This window comes from Rhinoderma darwinii, chromosome 4 (assembly GCF_050947455.1).
Source record: "Rhinoderma darwinii isolate aRhiDar2 chromosome 4, aRhiDar2.hap1, whole genome shotgun sequence".
NCBI classification, from domain to species: Eukaryota; Metazoa; Chordata; class Amphibia; order Anura; family Rhinodermatidae; genus Rhinoderma; species Rhinoderma darwinii.
Window position 1 is genome coordinate 14,043,621 of NC_134690.1, and position 23,596 is coordinate 14,067,216.

The 23,596-nt window shown below is 39.9% G+C and overlaps 1 protein-coding gene across 4 annotated transcripts in view; it reads left to right on the top strand.

Moving 5' to 3' along the window:
• Nucleotides 1–23,596, top strand: part of NCOA1 (nuclear receptor coactivator 1) — a 203,083-nt gene that overhangs the window by 143,826 nt on the left and 35,661 nt on the right. For all 4 annotated transcript variants that reach the window (XM_075860847.1, XM_075860848.1, XM_075860849.1 and 1 more), the window contains exon 11: nucleotides 17,823–17,997. In XM_075860847.1, coding sequence (XP_075716962.1) covers nucleotides 17,823–17,997 — 175 coding nt within the window. The remainder of the gene's footprint in view (nucleotides 1–17,822; nucleotides 17,998–23,596) is intronic.

Genomic DNA, 23,596 nt, shown 5'->3' on the forward strand with positions numbered 1-23,596 from the left:
GGGCCCCCTGTATTAGGGGTATTGCGGGCCCCCTGTATTAGGGGTATTGCGGGCCCCCTGTATTAGGGGTATTGCGGGCCCCATGTATTAGGAGAATTTTCCAGGCTCCTGAAGGGCAAAACGTCCCAGCGATGCAGCGATGCAGTGGAGGGGGAGACGCCTCCCAGGAGCAGAAGACAGACCTGCCGAGTTCTCCCATATACAAGACACGGGTGATTTGTTGGAATGAAGGGCTCAGTGAGACTCAAACTCCACTTGGACAATGTGTGTGACTCTACTATGGGGTCTGCTCAATTATACAGAAGGTCTCTCTGGCTGTCTCTATTATGGGGCACTGTGTCTGGCTCTATTATGGGGGCACTGTGTCTGGCTCTATTATGCGGGCACTGTGTCTGGCTCTATTATGCGGGCACTGTCTGGCTCCATTATGGGGGCACTGTGTCTGGCTGTATTATGGGGGCACTGTGTCTGGCTCTATTATGGGGGCACTGTGTCTGGCTCTGTTATGGGGGCACTGTGTCTGGCTGTATTATGGGGCACTGTTACTAGCATTATAATCAACTTCTGTGTCTGGCTCTATTATGGGGGCACTGTGGCTGGCTCTGTTATGGGGGCACGGTGTCTGGATCTGTTATGGGGCACTGTTACTACGGTAGCATTATAATCAACTTCTGTGTCTGGCTCTATTATGGGGGCACTGTGGCTGGCTCTGTTATGGGGGCACTGTGTCTGGCTCTATTATGGGGGCACTGTGTCTTGCTCTATTATGGTGGCAGTGTGTCAGATTTTCTAATATAGCTTGTGTTTCCTCACCATTTAGTAAATCTCTGCTTGCAGTCAGTGAATAAAGACATTGTTGTTTACATTCAGAGGCTAATAACCAGTACTGATTTAAAGGAGTATTCCCACCTGAGATATTTATGACATGTCCACGTGATATGCAATAAATGTCTGATAGATGAGGGCCACAGCTCTGATCTTCACACCCGTCTCCAGAACAAGCCTCTGGAGATGACTGTCCCTCGTCCCGCCTGGTGAGGCCATCACCAGCTGCCAACCGCATCCGGACGGAGAATGAATGGAGAGGTTTCCGGGCATGTGCCCGCATGCTCGGCTACTTCTGTAACTCCCATAGAAGTCAATGGAGAGAGCCATTCCCAAGCGCAGCTACCTCATCACTCTTCAGATGGGAGGTCGGAGGCCGCCTCACCAGGAGGGGCAGGGGGTTGGGTGACCCTTGTTCTGGAGATAAGTGCAGGTCCTATGGATATGCCATAAATGTCTAAGGTGGGAGTATCCCTTTAATATTAAGAACTTGTTACAATTGTATCCAGTCGACTGTACTGAGGAAATATCCTGGATCCCAGAATGATACATTTACCTGCACTGATACACTGTAACAAATCAGGACCGGAGAGAGATTTGTGCTGCTGATGTGTTTACCTCACAAAGGATTGTCTAGAATGAATACAATTGTAACAAACCCTCAGCTGTGGGAGCTGTTATCTATGGAGAATTTAGAGGTTTTCTGGTTTTATGCTAATAAATCTTAATCCCTGTTCTACGACTTTCTACTTTACTTTGTGTTTTGATTCCTCGCTGTTTTCAAGATACTTGTTTGCTGTCACTGAATGAAAATACCCTTGTTTATATTTAGAGGCTGTAGACCTGGACATCCCTAGTCCTGCTCTCCCCTGAGAAGTGGCTACAATTGTATCCAGTCCAGACAAACACATGAGCCGCAGCTGCACAAATCTCTCTCTGATAGTTTGCTACAATGTATCAGTCTGGAGTTCAAGCTTTGTCTAGACTTGATATTATTGTATCTACTTCTCAGCTGAGGACAGGACTAGCTATGTACAGGGCTGTCAATGTAAACAAGAGCGTTTTCATTCACTGACAGCAACCACAAATATTGAAAAAGTCGAGGAATCAAAATATACTAGAAAGTTGGAGAACTTTTTCGAACAGTGATTACGTATTATTTACACTAAACCCAGATGTAAACAAGAATGTTCCCACTCACTCAAAGCAAGCAGAGATCTTGAAAATGGTGAAGAACTGAAACACAAAGTATATTAGAAAGTTAGAAAACTTTTTATGTAAAAAGTGACTATACAATATGTACACTAGACCGGAAAACCCCTTTAAGCCTCAGGATGTAAACAAGAATGTTCCCGCTAACGGAAAGCAAGCAGAGATCTTGAAATTGGTGAAGAACTGAAACACAAAGTATATTAGAAAGTTGTAGAACTTTTGATGATACAATAACTAAGCCTCATTTACATAAAACCAAAAATCCCCTTCAAATCCAATTTTGAGAACGGGTTCCCTTTAAGATCAAATCCCATGAATAAACCCGTATTAAAAAAAAATCCAGAATTTTTGGGGACCTGCAGCAAAAGTGAAGGACTCCCCCGTCCACTGACTAATGCACCTGCCACAGCGCTGATAGCAGCTTCTCGGAACACCGCTTCCGTTCCGTGTTCTCAGCCTCGCGCACGATCTGATGTGATTGATGGGCGATGATTGAGATGTCACGCGGCTGCCAGGCCTGACTAATATGTTTTTGAAACTGAACACTGACGGGAACCAGGCAACAAGCGCCATGGCAATGGGATGGCGATGAGCGAGACGAAGGCTTTATCGTGACGGCAGCAGCGCCGCGCTCGTTAGGCCACAGTCACTTATAGATGTTTAGTGTCTCCGTCCAGCACGTCTGTCACTTCCCCACCATACGTGACAACGCTGGCGTGAAAAAGAGAAATCAATAAGTCAAATATAATCCTGAGAAAGGGATCAAATAAAGGGGCAAATGAGGCGGGAATAGCGATTATCCCTTATCCGTGAATCCGACCGTGTCGCATAAAGTAAAAGACTCATGAATATTCATCCAGGCGGGAACCGAAACCTGCCCAACTCTCCAAATGCAATGTCCCCTTTTGTGTCCCGGCACAACACTTGCTAATTAACATGCCAGTGTGCCAATGCCAACCTCCCCGTGTGCCCCAGAATGTCCTCATTACCACAGCAGGCAGCGAGCTCTGTGCCCACAACCCCTGCCAGACAGACACATCTTCTATATATAATTATATATGTACAGCTGGTATAAGTTATACATCTTCTTGTATATAGTAATATGGAGCATGCTGGTATAACCTGGGCATCTTCTGTATATAATTATATATGTACAGCTGGTATAAGTTATACATCTTCTTGTATATAGTGATATGGAGCATGCTGGTATAACCTGGGTATCTTCTGTATATAATTATATATGTACAGCTGGTATAAGTTATACATCTTCTTGTATATAGTGATATGGAGCATGCTGGTATAACCTGGGTATCTTCTGTATATAATTATATATGTACAGCTGGTATAAGTTATACATCTTCTTGTATATAGTAATATGGAGCATGCTGGTATAACCTGGGTATCTTCTGTATATAATTATATATGTACAGCTGGTATAAGTTATACATCTTCTTGTATATAGTGATATGGAGCATGCTGGTATAACCTGGGTATCTTCTGTATATAATTATATATGTACAGCTGGTATAAGTTATACATCTTCTTGTATATAGTGATATGGAGCATGCTGGTATAACCTGGGTATCTTCTGTATATTATTATATATGTACAGCTGGTATAAGTTATACGTCTTCTTGTATATAGTGATATGGAGCATGCTGGTATAACCTGGGTATCTTCTGTATATAATTATATATGTACAGCTGGTATAAGTTATACATCTTCTTGTATATAGTGATATGGAGCATGCTGGTATAACCTGGGTATCTTCTGTATATAATTATATATGTACAGCTGGTATAAGTTATACATCTTCTTGTATATAGTGATATGGAGCATGCTGGTATAACCTGGGTATCTTCTGTATATAATTATATATGTACAGCTGGTATAAGTTATAGATCTTCTTGTATATAGTGATATGGAGCATGCTGGTATAACCTGGGCATCTTCTGTATATAATTATATATGTACAGCTGGTATAAGTTATATATCTTCTTGTATATAGTGATATGGAGCATGCTGGTATAACCTGGGTATCTTCTGTATATAATTATATATGTACAGCTGGTATAAGTTACACATCTTCTTGTATATAGGGATATGGAGCATGCTGGTATAACCCGGGTATATTCTGTATATTATTATATAGGTACAGCTGGTATAAGTTATACATCTTCTTGTATATAGTGATATGGAGCATGCTGGTATAACCTGGGTATCTTCTGTATATAATTATACATGTACAGCTGGTATAAGTTACACATCTTCTTGTATATAGTGATATGGAGCATGCTGGTATAACCTGGGTATCTTCTGTATATTATTATATATGTACAGCAGGTATAAGTTATACATCTTCTTGTATATAGTGATATGGAGCATGCTGGTATAACCTGGGTATCTTCTGTATATAATTATATATGTACAGCTGGTATAAGTTATACAGCTTCTTGTATATAGTGATATGGAGCATGCTGGTATAACCTGGGTATCTTCTGTATATAGTGATATATGTACAGCTGGTATATGTTATACATCTTCCTGTATATAGTGATATGGAGCATGCTGGTATAACCTGGGTATCTTCTGTGTATAATTATATATGTACAGCTGATATAAGTTATACATCTTCTTGTATATAGTGATATGGAGCACGCTGGTATAACCTGGGTATCTTCTGTATATAATTATATATGTACAGCTGGTATAAATTATACATCTACCTGTATATAGTGATATGGAGCATCCTTGTATAACCCAGGCATCTTCTGTATATAATTATATATGTACAGCTGGTATAAGTTATACATCTACTTGTATATAGTGATATGGAGCATGCTGGTATAACCTGGGTATCTTCTGTATATAATTATATATGTACAGCTGGTATAAGTTCTACATCTTCTTGTATATAGTGATATGGAGCATGCTTGTATAACCTGGGTATCTTCTGGTATATAATTATATATGTACAGCTGGTATAAGTTATACATCTTCTTGTATATAGTGATATGGAGCATGCTGGTATAACCTGGGTATCTTCTGTATATAATTATATATGTACAGCTGGTATAAGTTATACATCTTCTTGTATATAGTGATATGGAGCATGCTGGTATAACCTGGGTATCTTCTGTATATAATTATATATGTACAGCTGGTATAAGTTATACATCTTCTTGTATATAGTGATATGGAGCATGCTGGTATAACCTGGGTATCTTCTGTATATAATTATATATGTACAGCTGGTATAAGTTATACATCTTCTTGTATATAGTGATATGGAGTACACTGGTATAACCTGGGTGTCTTCTGTATATAATTATATATGTACAGCTGGTATAAGTTATACATATTCATGTATATAGTGATATGGAACATTCTGGTATAACCTGGGTATCTTCTGTATATAATTATATATGTACAGCTGGTATAAGTTATATATCTTCTTGTATATAGTGATATGGAGCATGCTGGTATAACCTGGGTGTCTCCTGTATATAATTATACATGTACAGCTGGTATAAGTGATACATCATATTGTATATAGTGATATGGAGCATGCTGGTATAACCTGGGTATCTTCTGTATATAATTATATATGTACAGCTGGTATAAGTTATATATCTTCTTGCATATAGTGATATGGAGCATGCTGGTATAACCTGGGTATATTCTGTATATAATTATATATGTACAGCTGGTATAAGTTATACATCTTCCTGTATATAGTGATATGGAGCATGCTGGTATAACCTGGGTATCTTCTGTTTATTATTATATATGTACAGCTGGTATAAGTTATATATCTTCTTGTATATAGTGATATGGAGCATGCTGGTATAACCTGGGTATCTTCTGTATATAATTATATATGTACAGCTGGTATAAGTTATACATCTTCTTGTATATAGTGATATGGAGCATGCTGGTATAACCTGGGCATCTTCTGTATATAATTATATATGTACAGCTGGTATAAGTTATACATCTTCTTGTATATAGTGATATGGAGCATGCTGGTATAACCTGGGTATCTCCTGTATATAATTATATATGTACAGCTGGTATAAGTTATACATCTTCTTGTATATAGTGATATGGAGCATGCTGGTATAACCTGAGTATCTTCTGTATATAATTATGTATGTACAGCTGGTATAAGTTCTACATCTTCTTGTATATAGTGATATGGAGCATGCTGGTATAACCTGGGTATCTTCTGTATATTATTATATATGTACAGCTGGTATAAGTTATACATCTTCTTGTATATAGTGATATGGAGCATGCTGGTATAACCCGGGTATCTTCTGTATATCATTATATATGTACAGCTGGTATAAGATAGATCTTCTTGTATATAGTGATATGGAGCATGCTGGTATAACCTGGGTGTCTCCTGTATATAATTATACATGTACAGCTGGTATAAGTGATACATCATATTGTATATAGTGATATGGAGCATGCTGGTATAACCTGGGTATCTTCTGTATATAATTATATATGTACAGCTGGTATAAGTTATATATCTTCTTGTATATAGTGATATGGAGCATGCTGGTATAACCTGGGTATCTTCTGTATATAATTATATATCTGCAGCTGGTATAAGTTATACATCGTCTTGTATATAGTGATATGGAGCATGCTGGTATAACCTGGGTATCTTCTGTATATAATTATATATGTACAGCTGGTATAAGTTATACATCTTCTTGTATATAGTGATATGGAGCTTGCTGGTATAACCTGAGTATCTTCTGTATATAATTATGTATGTACAGCTGGTATAAGTTCTACATCTTCTTGTATATAGTGATATGGAGCATGCTGGTATAACCTGGGTATATTCTGTATATAATTATATATGTGCAGCTGGTATAAGTTATACATCTTCTTGTATATAGTGATATGGAGCATGCTGGTATAACCTGGGTATATTCTGTATATAATTATATATGTACAGCTGGTATAAGTTATACATCTTCTTGTATATAGTGATATGGAGCATGCTGGTATAACCTGGGTATCTTCTGTATATAATTATATAAGTACAGCTGGTATAAGTTATACATCTTCTTGTATATAGTGATATGGAGCATGCTGGTATAACCTGGGTATCTTCTGTATATAATTATATATGTACAGCTGGTATAAGTTATACATCTTCTTGTATATAGTGATATGGAGCATGCTGGTATAACCTGGGGATCTTCTGTATATAATTATATATGTACAGATGGTATAAGTTATACATCCTCTTGTATATATTGATATGGAGCATGCTGGTATAACCTGGGTATCTTCTGTATATAATTATGTATGTACAGCTGGTATAAGTTATACATCTTCTTGTATATAGTGATATGGAGCATGCTGGTATAACCTGTGTATCTTCTGTATATAATTATATATGTACAGCTGGTATAAGTTATATATCTTCTTGTATATAGTGATATGGAGCATGCTGGTATAACCTGGGTATCTTGTGTATATAATTATATATGTACAGCTGGTATAAGTGATACATCATATTGTATATAGTGAAATGGAGCATGCTGGTATAACCTGGGTATATTCTGTATATAATTATATATGTACAGCTGGTATAAGTTATACATCTTCTTGTATATAGTGTTATGGAGCATGCTGGTATAACCTGGGTATCTTCTGTATATATTATATATGTACAGCTGGTATAAGTTATATATCTCCTTGTATATAGTGATATGGAACATGCTGGTATAACGTGGGTATCTGCTGTATATAATTATATATGTACAGCTGGTATTCGTTATATATCTTCTTGTATATAGTGATATGGAGCATGCTGGTATAACCTGGGTATCTTCTGTATATAATTATATATGTACAGCTGGTATAAGTTACACATCTTCTTGTATATAGTGATATGGAGCATGCTGGTATAACCTGGGTATCTTCTGTATATAATTATATATGTACAGCTGGTATAAGTTATATATCTCCTTGTATATAGTGATATGGAACATGCTGGTATAACCTGGGTATCTTCTGTATATAATTATATATGTACAGCTGGTATAAGTTATACATCTTCTTGTATATAGTTATATGGAGCATGCTGGTATAACCTGGGTATCTCCTGTATATAATTATATATGTACAGCTGGTATAAATTATACATCTTCTTGTATATAGTGATATGGAGCATGCTGGTATAACCTGGATATCTCCTGTATATAATTATATATGTACAGCTGGTATAAGTTATACATCTTCTTGTATATAGTGATATGGAGCATGCTGGTATAACCTGGGTATCTTCTGTATATAATTATATATCTGCAGCTGGTATAAGTTATACATCTTCTTGTATATAGTGATATGGACCATGCTGGTATACCCTGGGTATCTTCTGTATATAATTATATATGTACAGCTGGTATAAGTTATATATCTCCTTGTATATAGTGATATGGAACATGCTGGTATAACCTGGGTATCTGCTGTATATAATTATATATGTACAGCTGGTATAAGTTATAAATCTTCTTGTATATAGTGATATGGAGCATGCTGGTATAACCTGGGTATCTTCTGTATATAATTATATATGTACAGCTGGTATAAGTTATACATCTTCTTGTATATAGTGATATGGAGCATGCTGGTATAACCTGGGTATATTCTGTATATAATTATATATGTACAGCTGGTATAAGTTACACATCTTCCTGTATATAGTGATATGGAACATGCTGGTATAACCTGGGTATCTTCTGTATATAATTATATATGTACAGCTGGTATAAGTTATACATCTTCTTGTATATAGTGATATGGAGCATGCTGGTATAACCAGGGTATCTTCTGTATATATTATATATGTACAGCTGGTATAAGTTATATATCTCCTTGTATATAGTGATATGGAACATGCTGGTATAACCTGGGTATCTGCTGTATATAATTATATATGTACAGCTGGTATAAGTTATAAATCTTCTTGTATATAGTGATATGGAGCATGCTGGTATAACCTGGGTATCTTCTGTATATAATTATATATGTACAGTTGGTATAAGTTATACATCTTCCTGTATATAGTGATATGGAGCATGCTGATATAACCCAGGTCTCTTCTGTATATATTATATATGTACAGCTGGTATAAGTTATACATCTTCTTGTATATAGTGATATGGAGCATGCTGGTATAACCTGGGTATCTTCTGTATATTATTATATATGTAGAGCTGATATAACTTATACATCTTCTTGTATATAGTGATATGGAGCATGCTGGTATAACCTGGGTATCTTCTGTATATTATTATATATGTACAGCTGGTATTCGTTATATATCTTCTTGTATATAGTGATATGGAGCATGCTGGTATAACCTTGGTATCTTCTGTATATAATTATATATGTACAGCTGGTATAAGTTATATATCTTCTTGTATATATGGATATGGAGCATGCTGGTATAATCTGGGTATCTTCTGTATATAATTATATATGTACAGCTGGTATAAGTTATACTTCTTCCTGTATATAGTGATATGGAGCATGCTGGTATAACCTGGGTATCTTCTGTATATAGTTATATATGTACAGCTGGTATAAGTTATACATCTTCTTGTATATAGTGATATGGAGCATGCTGGTATAACCTGGGTATCTTCTGTATATAATTATATATGTACAGCTGGTATAAGTTATACATCTTCTTGTATACAGTGGTATGGAGCATGCTGGTATAACCTGGGCATCTTCTGTATATAGTTATATATGTACAGCTGGTATAAGTTATACATCTTCTTGTATATAGTGATATGGAGCATGCTGGTATAACCTGGGTATCTCCTGTATATAATTATATATCTGCAGCTGGTATAAGTTATACATCTTCCTGTATATAGTGATATGGAGCATGCTGGTATAACCTGGGTATCTTCTGTATATAATTATATATGTACAGCTGGAATAAGTTATACATCTTCTTGTATATAGTGACATGGAGCATGCTGGTATACCCTGGGTATCTTCTGTATATAATTATATATGTACAGCTGGTATAAGTTATACATCTTCTTGTATATAGTGATATGGAGCATGCTGGTATAACCTGGGTATATTCTGTATATAATTATATATGTACAGCTGGTATAAGTTACACATCTTCCTGTATATAGTGATATGGAACATGCTGGTATAACCTGGGTATCTTCTGTATATAATTATATATGTACAGCTGGTATAAGTTATACATCTTCTTGTATATAGTGATATGGAGCATGCTGGTATAACCTGGGTATCTTCTGTATATAATTATATATGTACAGCTGGTATAAGTTACACATCTTCTTGTATATAGTGATTTGGAGCATGCTGGTATAACCTGGGTATCTTCTGTATATAATTATATATGTACAGCTGGTATAAATTATACATATTCTTGTATATAGTGATATGGAGCATGATGGTATAACCTGGGTATCTCCTGTATATAATTATATATGTACATTTGGTATAAGTTATACATCTTCTTGTATATAGTGATATGGAGCATGCTGGTATAAGCTGGGTATCTTCTGTATATTATTATATATGTACAGCTGGTATAAGTTATACATCTTCTTGTATATAGTAATATGGAGCATGCTGGTATAACCTGTGTATCTCTTGTATATAATTATATATGTACAGCTGGTATAAGTTCTACATCTTCTTGTATATAGTGATATGGAGCATGCTTGTATAACCTGGGTATCTTCTGGTATATAATTATATATGTACAGCTGGTATAAGTTATACATCTTGTATATAGTGATATGGAGCATGCTGGTATAACCTGGGTATCTTCTGTATATAATTATATATGTACAATTGGTATAAGTTATACATCTTCTTGTATATAGTGATATGGAGCATGCTAGTATAACCTGGGTATATTCTGTATATAATTATATATGTACAGCTGGTATAAGTTATACATCTTCTTGTATATAGTGATATGGAGTACACTGGTATAACCTGGGTGTCTTCTGTATATAATTATATATGTACAGCTGGTATAAGTTATACATATTCATGTATATAGTGATATGGAATATTCTGGTATAACCTGGGTATCTTCTGTATATAATTATATATGTACAGCTGGTATAAGTTATACATCTTCTTGTATATAGTGATATGGAGCATGCTGGTATAACCTGGGTATCTTCTGTATATAATTATATATGTACAGCTGGTATAAGTTATACATCTTCTTGTATATAGTGATATGGAGCATGATGGTATAACCTGGGTATATTCTGTATATAATTATATATGTACAGCTGGTATAAGTTATACATCTTCCTGTATATAGTGATATGGAGCATGCTGGTATAACCTGGGTATCTTCTGTATATAATTATATATGTACAGCTGGTATAAGTTATACATCTTCTTGTATATAGTGATATGGAGCATGCTGGTATAACCTGGGTATCTTCTGTATATATTATATATGTACAGCTGGTATAAGTTATACATCTTCTTGTATATAGTGATATGGAGCATGCTGGTATAACCTGGGTATCTTCTGTATATAATTATATATGTACAGCTGGTATAAGTTATACATCTTCTTGTATATAGTGATATGGAGCATGCTGGTATAACCTGGGTATCTCCTGTATATAATTATATATGTACAGCTGGTATAAGTTATACATCCTCTTGTATATAGTCATATGGAGCATGCTGTTATAACCTGGGTATCTTCTGTATATAATTATACATGTACAGCTGGTATAAGTTATACATCTTCTTGTATATAGTGATATGGAGCATGCTGGTATAACCTGGGTATCTTCTGTATATAATTATATATGTACAGCTGGTATAAGTTATACATCTTCTTGTATATAGTGATATGGAGCATGCTGGTATAACCTGGGTATCTTCTGTATATAATTATATATGTACAGCTGGTATAAGTTATACCTCTTCTTGTATATAGTGATATGGAGCATGCTGGTATAACCTGTATCTTCTGTATATAATTATATATGTACAGCTGGTATAAGTTATACATCTTCTTGTATATAGTGATATGGAGCATGCTGGTATAACCTGGGTATCTTCTGTATATAATTATATATGTACAGCTGGTATAAGTTATATATCTTCTTGTATATAGTGATATGGAGCATGCTGGTATAATCTGGGTATCTTCTATATATAATTATATATGTACAGCTGGTATAAGTTACACATCTTCTTGTATATAGTGATATGGAGCATGCTGGTATAACCTGGGTATCTCCTGTATATAATTATATATGTACAGCTGGTATAAGTTACACATCTTCTTGTATATAGTGATATGGAGCATGCTGGAATAACCTGGGTATCTTCTGTATATAATTATATATGTACAGCTGGTATAAGTTATACATCTTCTTGTATATAGTGATATGGAGCATGCTGGTATAACCTGAGTATCTTCTGTATATAATTATATATGTACAGCTGGTATAAGTTATACATCTTGTATATAGTGATATGGAGCATGCTGGTATAACCTGGGTATCTTCTGTATATAATTATATATGTACAGCTGGTATAAGTTATACATCTTGTATATAGTGATATGGAGCATGCTGGTATAACCTGGGTATCTTCTGTATATAATTATATATGTACAGCTGGTATAAGTTATACATCTTCCTGTATATAGTGATATGCAGCATGCTGGTATAACCTGGGTATCTCCTGTATATAATTATATATGTACAGCTGGTATAAGTTATACATCTTGTATATAGTGATATGGAGCATGCTGGTATAACCTGTGTATCTCCTGTATATAATTACATATGTACAGCTGGTATAAGTTATACATCTTCCTGTATATAGTGATATGGAGCATGCTGGTATAACCTGGGTATCTCCTGTATATAATTATATATGTACAGCTGGTATAAGTTATACATCTTCTTGTATATAGTGATATGGAGCATGCTGGTATAACCTGGGTATCTTCTGTATATAATTATACATGTACAGCTGGTATAAGTTATACATCTTCTTGTATATAGTGATATGGAGCATGCTGGTATAACCTGGGTATCTCCTGTATATAATTATATATGTACAGCTGGTATAAGTTATATATCTTCTTGTATATAGTGATATGGAGCATGCTGGTATAACCTGGGTATCTTCTGTATATAATTATATATGTACAGCTGGTATAAGTTATACATCTTCTTGTATATAGTGATATGGAGCATGCTGGTATAACCTGGGTATCCTCTGTATATAATTATATATGTACAGCTGGTATAAGTTACACATCTTCTTGTATATAGTGATATGCAGCATGCTGGTATAACCTGGGTATCCTCTGTATATAATTATATATGTACAGCTGCTATAAGTTATACATCTTCTTGTATATAGAGATATGGAGCATGCTGGTATAACCTGGGTAGCTTCTGTATATAATTATATATGTACAGCTGGTATAAGTTATACATCTTCTTGTATATAGTAATATGGAGCATGCTGGTATAACCTGGGCATCTTCTGTATATAATTATATATATACAGCTGCTATAAGTTGTACATCTTCTTGTATACAGTGATATGGAGCATGCTGGTATAACCTGGGTATCTTCTGTATATAATTATATATGTACAGCTGGTATAAGTTATACATCTTCTTGTATATAGTGATATGGAGCATGCTGGTATAACCTGGGTATCTTCTGTATATAATTACATATGTACAGCTGGTATAAGTTATACATCTTCTTGTATATAGTGATATGGAGCATGCTGGTATAACCTGGGTATCTTCTGTATATAATTATATATGTACAGCTGGTATACGATAGATCTCCTTGTATATAGTGATATGGAGCATGCTGGTATAACCTGGGTATCTTCTGTGTATAATTATATATGTACAGCTGGTATAAGTTATACAGCTTCTTGTATATAGTGATATGGAGCACGCTGGTATAACCTGGGTATATCCTGTATATAATGATATATGTATAGCTGGTATAAGTTATACATCTTCTTATATATAGTGATATGGCGCATTCTGGTATAACCTGGGTATCTTCTGTATATAATTATATCTGTACAGCTGGTATAAGTTATACATCTTCCTGTATATAGTGATATGGAGCATGCTGGTATAACCTGGGTATCTTCTGTATATAATTATATATGTACAGCTGGTATAAGTTATACATCTTCTTGTATATAGTGATATGGAGCATGCTGGTATAACCTGGGTATTATCTGTATATAATTATATATGTACAGCTGGTATAAGTTATACATCTTCTTGTATATAGTGATATGGAGCATGCTGGTATAACCTGGGTATCTCCTGTATATAATTATATATGTACAGCTCGTATATATGGTGTATGTATTGTAGCTGTGTATCCCATGAAAGCAATGCAAAGCTCGGAGTCTTCATCTTGGACTACCCCCTCCCCCGTACACTACTTTACTTGCTTGTTTACATGCGCCTCTACCCCCTCCTCTCTCTCTCTCTCTCTCTCTCTGTATATATATATATATAAGTTGTGCTCTTGTCTTAATAGGCTCAATATCTCTCTTTATTTGTCCACTTGTGCGGATTCTCTTCTCTCTCCGCCGGAGCTTTTTCTGCGGCCACTTCAGGAGATTTATCGCTCCAGTTTCTATATAAAGGAAATGAGTAAAGTGGCAGGAGAATGCTTTCTGGCGCTGTAGATTCTGCCTTGGAATTATCTGCAGGGACTTCACATTTAAAGGGCAGCTCCGTCTGGAACGTTTGTCTACAGGACGACATTCGGCTTCCATGAATGAATATTTCATCCGGGACTTGTCAATAAAATTGTCCCTAAATGTAAAATTCAGTAGCACGAGGCGTTGTGTAAGAAGCCACTTCCAGAATTCAGGAAGTGACATGTATTGTGGGTGGATACATTGTATAGAAGACCAAGTGCGCCCCTTGTGGTGAAGATTCTCATTGCGCCTGGAGCAGTATCCTAGTTTGTACGGCTGAAAGACGACATAAGTCCTTCCAGTCCAGCCGATTATCCTGAAATGTTGATCCAGAGGAAGGCAAAACCCTCATGAAGCAGAAGCCAATTTTCCTCCTTTTTACGAAAAAAATCCTTCCCGACTCCAATATGGTAATCAGAATAAATCCCTGCGTCAACGAACCCTCTACAGTAATCTCGTAACCATAACTTGTCATATCATTACACCCAAAAAAGACATCTAGGTCCCTTTAGAACTCGGAAATTCACCATTACATGTTCTTCAGGCAGAGAGTTCCACAGTGTGACTGCTCTTACAGTAAAGAATCCCCGTCTATGTTGGTGTACCCTCTAAACCTGTATACAATATTCCCTGTGCGGTCTGACTAGCGATGTATAAAGCGGTGGCGCTATGTTCTCGTCATCTACATCTATGCCCCTTTTGATTCACCCAATGATCTTATTTGCCTTGGCAGCAGCCGCCTGACACTGAGTGCTACAGTTAAGTTTACTGCCAATTAAAAGTTATTTTTCTGTCCATTTTACCCAGTATTTTCTTAATTATTAAGTCATGGTGATATATATTTTACCTCCTCAAGGGCAGAACCGTACATATATTATTGATCAACCCCATTTACCGCTTCTCTGCCCGATCCCGCGACTTCTCCAGATCCATTGGTAATAGATTACTCTCCTCCTTTGCGTTATTACTTTACAAAGTTTAGTATCTGCAAAATTTTTAATTTTACTATGTAATCCCCCTACAAGGTCATAAATAAATATATTAAACAGCATAGTGCCCAATACTGCCCCCTGTAGTACCCTACTGGTAATGGTGACCCAATCTGAGTATTACCATCAATAAACACCCTCTGTTTTCTATCACTGAGCCAGTTACTTACCACCTTACACACATTGTCCCAGCAGTCCCACTTTTTGTACCAACTTTTTACGCGGCGCAGTATCAAACGCTATGGAAACGTCAACATATACGCCATCCAACGACTCCTCGCCGTCCGGCGTGGCACTTACCCCTTCATAGAAATGATCAGATTCGTTTGCCGCTCCTACAAAACCTTCAAACATTTCACCCCACAATAGAGGTTCAATTTACGGGACTATAATTTCCGGGCTCATTTTTTTTTTTTTAACCCCTTTTTGATTATTGGCACCACATTTGCTATGCGCCAGTTTTGTGGAACACACCTGTATATTTTAGAGTCCTTAAAGGGGTTGTCCACTACTGGACAACTGATGACCTATCCACCCGTTAGGTCATCAGTACGTGATCTGTGGGGGTCCGACACCCGGAACCGCACCGTTAAGCCGCTCCGACTGCCTCCGAGCACCGGACATACATGCTGGATATAGTTGTCTCCGGTCACTGAATAGCGGCCGAGCTGCAGTACTACTCGGGTATGTTCACACGGCTTATTTTCGGTAGTTTTTCGGTCTGTAAATGGCCGAAAAACGGCCCGAAAAATCGGACGCAGAACGCCTCCAAACATCTCCCCATTGATTTCAATGGGAAAACGGGGCGTATTTTTTTTGAAAAACGGACGTGTTAAGAAATGCCCGCGAAAAAGTGCATGTCACTTCCTGAGTGATTTGGTGCAACTTTAGAAATACTTTTTATTAAAAGTTATTGCTACTTTTTGAGATACAGCTGCTTTGTATCCCGTTTAAGCAGGACCCGCTGACACTGAAACCCGTCAGTGCCGCTTACCTGACGGGTACAGGATTCAGCGCTAGATACAGCTGCTCTGTATACAGGATATAAAGCAGCTGTATCTCAAAAAGTAAAAAGAATTTTCAATAAAAAGTATTTAGAAAGTTGCGCCAAACACACTCATTTTCCATGCCGCTTATCATTATCACCACCTATCTCCTCCAAAAAAAAAATGGAAGACAAACTATTAAGTCGCAAGACACAATTATTAACAGCGTGCCCACTCATGTGGCACCGGAGACAAACGGACAAAAAAAATAATAATAAAAAAAAGATTTCAAAGGGGTACATAGCCTCTAGGCCGAGTTCACGCGTTTTTTCCGCTCAGTATTTCCGCTCCGTGTGGAGATTTGTTTTATCTCATCCACTTTGCTGCTACCGTATTTGCGGCGGATTTTCCAAAACTAATTCCGTTACGTCTGTCGACCACTAGACTTAACTCCCTCAGAACACAGGGGTGAATGCCTTCTGGGACCGATGATTGGTCTGTTTGTCTCCGGCGCCACAGGAGAAGTCTCGCTGTTAATAATTGTGTCTTGCGACTTAATAGTTCGTCTTCCATGTTTGTTTTTCAGGAGATAGGCGGCGATTATGATGATAAGCGGCAAGGAGAATGAGTTAGGCCAGTGGCACGCGACATGTGAAGCAGCATAACTTTCAGGATACAGTCATAGTAATGGGAATGTACGGAGTTACTATGCGTGTGCCCCAAGAAGTGACTGTTACCCAAAGATGCCGCCGGCTATAATGGTTACGATGCCTTCCTGCGACTTTACACCCCATAAACCTTCCATTAAACCCCATTGTCCCGCGCCAGCCGTGCGACTTTCCAATTGAACCGATTTTCAGACTCGCCATGGCAATCCTTCAGCCCGGGCATCGTATGGCAGATGATACAGTAAAGCCCAGGCCCACATTTTCACGTTGCCATCCGGGCACTTGCCAGTCGGGTAGATCCGGCCCTCCCTGCACGTTTTACCCCAGCACTTTGGTAACTTTTAGATCTTTTTCTACAGTTTGCCGCGGAGTTCGATCAGCTGGACCAGTTGCTTCCAACACTGGAAAAAGAGGCGCAGCTTCCTGGATATGGAGGAACGGAGCAGACAGAAACTGGGTTACCCCCGAAACACGAAATACTCCCAACATCTGCACAAGCTGGCACCGTGGCCCGGACACCCACCGGGCTTAACAGTAAGTATTTACTTTCCTTAAAATGGCCATACACATAACAGAGCACCCAGCCCATGCGCCATGACCAGTCCTCCAGGGATAATGAATCTGTGAATGCCCGTGGCGCCGCTTATCTCCGGGAATTAATAGGACTAGGCAGGGAAACCACCTATCTGATCCTAGTTTTATCTAGATAATCGATATCAGGGGACTGTCTGGCAGCCCCCGGGGACATTAAATGATGAAACCTTTTATATTTTATCCTTCATTTTTTAGGGTTACCATTACTCACATTAGTTCGTGAGTCCCTAATCTAATGTCCCTATCTCAAGCACCCCAAATATACTAAAGATAATATCATAATCCTGTCCATGTGATGGAAAACTCAATTCTCTTTACTTATTTTTTTTGATCAGGAGTTACGTTGATTTCTTCTCCATTCACATCCAAAGCTGCATTCACACTCCCGCTGGCTTTCTGTTACTATAGTTGAGTGTTCTGTTGTAGATTAGATGATAGTAATACTTCGCTAAACTCTTACGCCATTTTTCTGAAACCGTCCGAGAGCAACCGTCAGACTTGAAAATGCAGCTCTGGATGTGACTGGAGTATAAAAGTAAAAATCTTTACAAGATAAGGTAAAAAAAATTACATTTGCTCAATATTATATATAGATTCTGTTTTCTTTAAAGATTGTTTATTTTTAAAATGTCTCCCAACTTTCCCAGGCTCCCGAAAGGCAAATCTGTCTAGTTATACATTATATACATCCGCTGCTCCCATGTCACTGTATAGCTGAACATAGTGGACGTAATTAAAGACAAAACGCTGGTTGACTACCCATGTGAGAGCTGTAATAGCGGTCATAATAATTGTCACCTAACTTTTCCAGGCTCCTGAAAGGCAAATCTGGCTAGTTATGCATTATATACATCCACCTCCCCCTTATCACTGTATAACTAAGCAAAGTTGACATTTGAAGAAAAAATGCTGTTAGAGCTGTAATAGCGGCCATTTAAGCGATCATCCAGCTTTCCCGGGCTCCTGAAAGGCAGATCTGCCTTTTTATGCATTATACACATCCACCGTTCCCCTTGTTACTGTATAATTAGTCATGGATAACATTCAGAGTAGGAACGCAGGGTGACTACCCATGTGAGAACTGCAATAGCGGCCATATTGGTTGTCATCCAGCTTTTTCAGGCTCCTGAAAGGTGCATATTTTTAGTTATGTATTATATACATCCTCTGCTCCTTTGTCACCGTATATCTAAGCATAGTTGACATTTTGAATAGGAACACTGGATGACTACTAATGTAGGAGCTGTAATGGCGGCCATATCGGTGGTCACCCAGCTTTCCCAGAGATGGACAAACGGCTAAATAGAAGAGAATGAGTCTGGAATTTATATTTACTGGTGGATATATGTATATGTATATAGAGAATGCTCTATAAGGAATCAGCATGGTCATCTTGACAGAAGGGGCATTGGGTGGCACAGCAGATATAGGGGGCATCAGGGGCAGACATACCATATTTGAGACCTGTGCAGCTGCATAGGAGCCTATAGGTAGGGGCCACTGCCATTCAAATAGCAGCTTCCTACTGTATTAGATTGCATGTAAGGGACTAAACGAATGAATTTCATGGCGCACAATTACTGGTGGCGTGTTATACCTGGGGTGACATACAGGGGGCGCTCTATGATGACCTATTGGAGAGCAAGGAGCCCATATACTGTTTTTGCACTGGGGCCTTCCTGTCTGTGTCCTCCCCTGGGGGGCATCGTATATATTCCTCTGTTGGGCATGTATTCGCCTGCACATTGGAATATTAGTCTCTGTGTAGGCGCAGCAGGCTGGCGCTGTCACATGGCAGCTATGAGTGGCAGCAGGCGGGCACTGTCCCATGGCAGCTATGAGTGGCAGCAGGCGGGCGCTGTCCCATGGCAGCTATGAGTGGCAGCAGGCTGGCGCTGTCACATGGCTGCTATGAGTGGCAGCAGGCTGGCGCTGTCACATGGCAGCTATGAGTGGCAGCAGGCTGGCGCTGTCACATGGCAGCAATGAGTGGCAGCAGGCTGGCGCTGTCACATGGCTGCTATGAGTGGCAGCAGCCTGGCGCTGTCACATGGCAGCTATGAGTGGCAGCAGGCTGGCGCTGTCACATGGCAGCTATGAGTGGCAGCAGGCGGGCGCTGTCCCATGGCAGCTATGAGTGGCAGCAGGCTGGCGCTGTCACATGGCAGCTATGAGTGGCAGCAGGCTGGCGCTGTCACATGGCAACTATGAGTGGCAGCAGGCTGGCGCTGTCACATGGCAGCTATGAGTGGCAGCAGGCTGGCGCTGTCACATGGCAGCTATGAGTGGCAGCAGGCTGGCGCTGTCACATGGCAGCTATGAGTGGCAGCAGGCTGGCGCTGTCACATGGCAGCTATGAGTGGCAGCAGGCTGGCGCTGTCACATGGCTGCTATGAGTGGCAGCAGGCTGGCGCTGTCACATGGCAGCTATGAGTGGCAGCAGGCTGGCGCTGTCACATGGCAGCTATGAGTGGCAGCAGGCTGGCGCTGTCACATGGCAGCTATGAGTGGCAGCAGGCTGGCGCTGTCACATGGCAGCTATGAGTGGCAGCAGGCTGGCGCTGTCACATGGCAGCTATGAGTGGCAGCAGGCTGGCGCTGTCACATGGCTGCTATGAGTGGCAGCAGGCTGGCGCTGTCACATGGCAGCTATGAGTGGCAGCAGGCTGGCGCTGTCACATGGCTGCTATGAGTGGCAGCAGGCTGGCGCTGTCACATGGCAGCTATGAGTGGCAGCAGAGGGCTCTGGTCGGCCTTGTCTGGTCCTGGATGGTTTGTGTAACTTTCACCTTCTGAGTGATGATGCCATAAATCTGCCGCCCTCCCCTCCCCCGGCCGTGTTGTTTTATCTCATGATTTGTATGGGACCTGTTAGAGGAATCAGCATTAATACTCATTTTGGCGCAGATTGGAGGACATGCGGCTGATTTATGGCAGCGAAGGGAGGAAGACGCTGCTGATATATTCTATACACGGAGCTGAAGGCTGCGGAGTCCCCCCAGAGGTCATAACTCACCAGTAGGACTGCAGATCATTGCTCGTTAGATCATTAGAGCGCCTCCATCTGCCAGCGCCGAGGACAGCCCGCATCTACAACTGCTGTTCCTCCTTTAAGGATTTTTACTTAAAAAGTTGTAACTTTCTAATATACTTTGTGTTTCTATTGCTCACCATTTTCAATACCTCTGCTTGCTGTAAGTGGATGAGAAAATTCATACATATCAAATACTTATCACAACTGAGGGTCTGTTACAATTGTATACAGTCTACGCAATTCCCGGTGAACAAAACATGTCTGTTGCAGAATTGTCTCTCCTGCCCGGAGAGTTTGCTGCAATGTATCAGTGCAGTTAGGGCTCTGTTCGCATCACATTTAGGGCCTACATAAGTTTAAACTTAATATCATTTTAACAAACCCTCAGCTGGCAGAAGTATTATGTCTGTATGGGGTTTTGTAACCTGCAGATGTAAATAAGAAAGTTTTGTATTCACTGACCTCAAGCAGAGATCTTGATAATAATAAACTGGGACATGAAGGCTGCCCTAAAGAGCCCTGCTGGCCCCTTTAATCTGCAGATGGGTGGCAGCGCCAATGTCTGGACGCCTAGTTTCAATTTCTTGCGACGCACTAAGTGTTTGGGCATCAACTTGGCAGATGAGATTCAATGTAGATAAATGTAAAGTTCTGCATCTGGGTGTAATAATCTGCAGCATCATATGTCCTGGGGGGCGCTACACTGGCGGAGTCACTTGTAGAGAAGGATCTGGGTGTAATAATCTGCAGCATCATATGTCCTAGGGGGAGCTACACTGGGGGAGTCACTTGTTGAGAAGGATCGGGGTGTAATAATCTGCAGCATCATATGTCCTGGGGGGCGCTACACTGGCGGAGTCACTTGTAGAGAAGGATCTGGGTGTAATAATCTGCATGCATCATATGTCCTAGGGGGCGCTACACTGGCGGAGTCACTTGTAGAGAAGGATCTGGGTGTAATAATCTGCAGCATCATATGTCCTAGGGGGGCTACACTGGGGGAGTCACTTGTTGAGAAGGATCTGGGTGTAATAATCTGCAGCATCATATGTCCTAGGGGGAGCTACACTGGGGGAGTCACTTGTTGAGAAGGATCTGGGTGTAATAATCTGCAGCATCATATGTCCTAGGGGGAGCTACACTGGGGGAGTCACTTGTTGAGAAGGATCTGGGTGTAATAATCTGCAGCATCATATGTCCTAGGGGGCGCTACACTGGGGGAGTCACTTGTTGAGAAGGATCTGGGTGTAATAATCTGCAGCATCATATGTCCTAGGAGGCGCTACACTGGGGGAGTCACTTGTTGAGAAGGATCTGGGTGTAATAATCTGCAGCATCATATGTCCTAGGGGGCGCTACACTGGGGGAGTCACTTGTAGAGAAGGATCTGGGTGTAATAATCTGCAGCATCATATGTCCTAGGGGGCGCTACACTGGGGAGCCACTTGTTGAGAAGGATCTGGGTGTAATAATCTGCAGCATCATATGTCCTAGGGGGAGCTACACTGGGGAGCCACTTGTTGAGAAGGATCTGGGTGTAATAATCTGCAGGCATCATATGTCCTAGGGGGGCTACACTGGGGGAGTCACTTGTAGAGAAGGATCTGGGTGTAATAATCTGCAGCATCATATGTCCTAGGGGGCGCTACACTGGGGGAGTCACTTGTTGAGAAGGATCTGGGTGTAATAATCTGCAGCATCATATGTCCTAGGGGGCGCTACACTGGGGGAGTCACTTGTAGAGAAGGATCTGGGTGTAATAATCTGCAGCATCATATGTCCTAGGGGGGGCTACACTGGGGGAGTCACTTGTGGAGAAGGATCTGGGTGTAATAATCTGCAGGCATCATATGTCCTAGGGGGGGCTACACTGGGGGAGTCACTTGTTGAGATGGATCTGGGTGTAATAACCTGCAGCATCATATGTCCTAGGGGGCGCTACACTGGGGAGTCACTTGTAGAGAAGGATCTGGGTGTAATAATCTGCAGCATCATATGTCCTAGGGGGCGCTACACTGGGGGAGTCACTTGTAGAGAAGGATCTGGGTGTAACAATCTGCAGCATCATATGTCCTAGGGGGCGCTACACTGGGGGAGTCACTTGTTGAGAAGGATCTGGGTGTAATAATCTGCAGCATCATATGTCCTAGGGGGCGCAACACTGGGGGAGTCACTTGTTGAGATGGATCTGGGTGTAATAATCTGCAGCATCATATGTCCTAGGGGGGGCTACACTGGGGGAGTCACTTGTTGAGATGGATCTGGGTGTAATAATCTGCAGCATCATATGTCCTAGGGGGCGCTACACTGGGGGAGTCACTTGTGGAGAAGGATCTGGGTGTAATAATCTGCAGCATCATATGTCCTAGGGGGCGCTACACTGGGGGAGTCACTTGTAGAGAAGGATCTGGGTGTAATAATCTGCAGGCATCATATGTCCTAGGGGGCGCTACACTGGGGGAGTCACTTGTTGAGAAGGATCTGGGTGTAATAATCTGCAGACAT